The 2,204-nt window shown below is 68.5% G+C and overlaps 1 protein-coding gene across 2 annotated transcripts; it reads left to right on the plus strand.

Annotated features, from left to right (window-relative positions):
* The first annotated feature begins 95 nt into the window (after positions 1-95).
* H696_04148 lies at positions 96-1,824 on the plus strand. 2 transcript variants are annotated; one of them, XM_009498034.1, is made up of 6 exons: positions 96-282; positions 444-610; positions 837-990; positions 1,137-1,182; positions 1,337-1,385; positions 1,536-1,824. In XM_009498034.1, exons 1-6 carry the CDS (start codon positions 121-123, stop codon positions 1,723-1,725), a joined length of 768 nt encoding a protein of 255 aa, XP_009496309.1. In that variant the 5' UTR covers positions 96-120; the 3' UTR covers positions 1,726-1,824. The 2 variants fall into 2 exon arrangements, with proteins under 2 accessions (XP_009496309.1, XP_009496310.1); XM_009498035.1 differs by having other exon boundaries at positions 1,137-1,385.
* The last annotated feature ends 380 nt before the right edge of the window (positions 1,825-2,204 follow it).

Consider the following 2,204-nt stretch of genomic DNA (forward strand, 5'->3'; position numbering starts at 1 on the left):
CTGGTGCGCGTCCGGATTCGGTCGCGCGCGCGGGAGGGACATCTGCGCAAGGGCGCTCCCACGGCGCGCCGTCCAGACGCACAGATGAGCTCCCTCCCCCCCCCCCCTCGCCATTGCACCATGATTTCCCTCAGCGCCCTGTGCCGGATGACCGCCTCGGCGTCGCTCCGCTCCGCCGGGGGTGCCCCGTCGGCGGCCTTCTCCTCGGCCGCCCGCCAGGCCACCCTGGCCGGGACCATCTCCCTGAACAACATCGCCGACAACCCGGGCTCCTCGCGCGCGGTGCGTGATCGCCACCTGGCTGCCTTGTGGCTCCCTTGCTCTTTTGCCCCCGGTCCCTGACGCCGTCCGCCCTGTGTCTCTCTTCCCCGTCCCCCCTCCTCTCTCTCTCTGCCTGCCTGCCTGCCTGCCTGCCTGCCTGTTCCCGGGGTGGGGACCTGCAGTTCAAGCGTGTCGGTCGTGGTCACGGTTCCGGCCTCGGTAAGACCTCCGGTCGCGGTCACAAGGGTCAGAATGCCCGCTCGGGCAATGGCAAGACCAGCCCCTGGTTCGAGGGTGGTCAGTCGACCATCATCGCCAAGACCCCGAAGACCGGCTTCAACAATGCGGCGTACGTCACCCGCCCCCGGGACCTGCCGGCATGCGGGGCCGGGGGGGGCCATGTGTTGCTGGCAGCCTGGCGCCGGACGCGAGGCAGGCCGGAAGCCGGCCCGGCCACTGGCCCCGCCCTGCGCCCCGACTGACGATGTGCCGGCCACTGACGCGCCTTTGGCCCTTCCTCCCCCTACCCCCCTACCCCCCTGATGCGTGGTCCTTGTGCCGACCCCTTTCCCCAGCTTCCGGAAGGACTTTGTCGAGCTGAACCTGGCCCAGCTGCAGCACTTCATCAACATCGGCCGCATCAACCCGCATGAGCCGATCACCATCAAGACCCTGTACGAGTCGGGTGTTGTTCATGGTGTCAAGGATGGCGTGAAGCTCCTGGCCGACGTGCGTCCCTTTTCCTCCGCCTCGCCTCCCTGTGGCGGGTGTTTGCCCGGGTGGGCAGCCAGCAGTCTGACCGTCCTGTGCCCTCCTTGCCGTCGCACCTTGTCATCCGCCTGGGCGGCCTGTCGCGTGGATGCTTGCGCACACAGGGTCGCGATCTTTTCTACTCCAAGGTCGACATCCAGGTGTCTAAGGGTGCGCATTTGGCGCGGCGGCCTTGCTGGGTGGCTTTTTTTTTGTTGTCCTTTCCTCCTCCTCCTCCCCCGGGGGTGGCTACCCGCCTGACCCTCCCTTCTCTCCTCCTCTCGTCCCCTTTTTTCGGTGACCGGGCCGGCCGCTCATCGTGCAGCCTCCGCGCTGGCCATTGACTGCATTGAGAGCCGCGGCGGCAAGCTGACGTGCGTTGTTGGGTTTTTCTTTTGTCGGGCTTCTCTGGCTGCTCTTTTTTTCCCGCCCCTCGCCCCTTTGATGTTGCCGCCGCCGCCGCCGCCGCCGCCGCCGCCGTGGCCCCTCGCTGACGACGCCCATGTGCCTCCCGGTCGCGCCAGTACTGTCTACCACAACAAGCTCGGTCTGCGGGCCCACATCAAGCCCCAGTCCTTCCTGGCCAAGAGCCGTCCGCTTCCCCGCCAGGCCCTGCCCACCCGTCGCGCGGACCTCGAGTATTACCGCGACCCGGCGCGCCGTGGCTACCTGGTCCCGACCGCGGCGACGGACGCCTCTTCGGAGGTCGACTAAGTGGCAGATGTCCGACTGGCGGGAGCTCCCTTCCCCTGCCTCTTCCTCTCCTCCCCTTCCCCTCTTGACCTTGTTCCCTTTTTTTCCTCCCCCCCCCCCATTCCGCCCATTTCCGCTGCTCTCGTGCGCGTCTTCCGTTTGTCCGGCGGGCCGCGGGTCGGCGGCAGTGTGACATGGTGTGCTGCGTGCAGAGGGGGCCCCCTGTCCCCTTTGCCCGGTGCGCGCGAGCCCGCGCTCCGGCGCCCGAGCCGCCGAGGGCGTGGCCGAGGCGCACCCCAATAGAATTCCACATGATGAAATGCAAGAGGCCCCTGCTACGGGCCGGCCTCCGCGGCCGTAAGAGGACCGGGGGGCCACCCCGGTATCCGAAGGGGGCAGGTGCCCTTTCATGTCCCCCCCGGACGTGCCGGCCTCTTGCACGGTATGTGTTCGGCCCCTGGCGGGCTCTGACCGCGCGACAGGGAGGGGGGGGGGGGGGG

The sequence above is a fragment of the Fonticula alba genome, assembly GCF_000388065.1.
Source record: "Fonticula alba strain ATCC 38817 unplaced genomic scaffold supercont2.6, whole genome shotgun sequence".
Classification (NCBI taxonomy): Eukaryota; order Rotosphaerida; family Fonticulaceae; genus Fonticula; species Fonticula alba.

Bases quoted from the DNA above. Each gene is read 5' to 3' on its own strand.
- H696_04148 (XM_009498034.1), top strand. From the start codon at position 121: ATGATTTCCCTCAGCGCCCTGTGCCGGATGACCGCCTCGGCGTCGCTC. The intron at 611-836 runs GTACGTCACCCG...CCCTTTCCCCAG, and splicing joins ACCGGCTTCAACAATGCGGC to CTTCCGGAAGGACTTTGTCG. The intron at 991-1,136 runs GTGCGTCCCTTT...TTGCGCACACAG, and splicing joins GCGTGAAGCTCCTGGCCGAC to GGTCGCGATCTTTTCTACTC.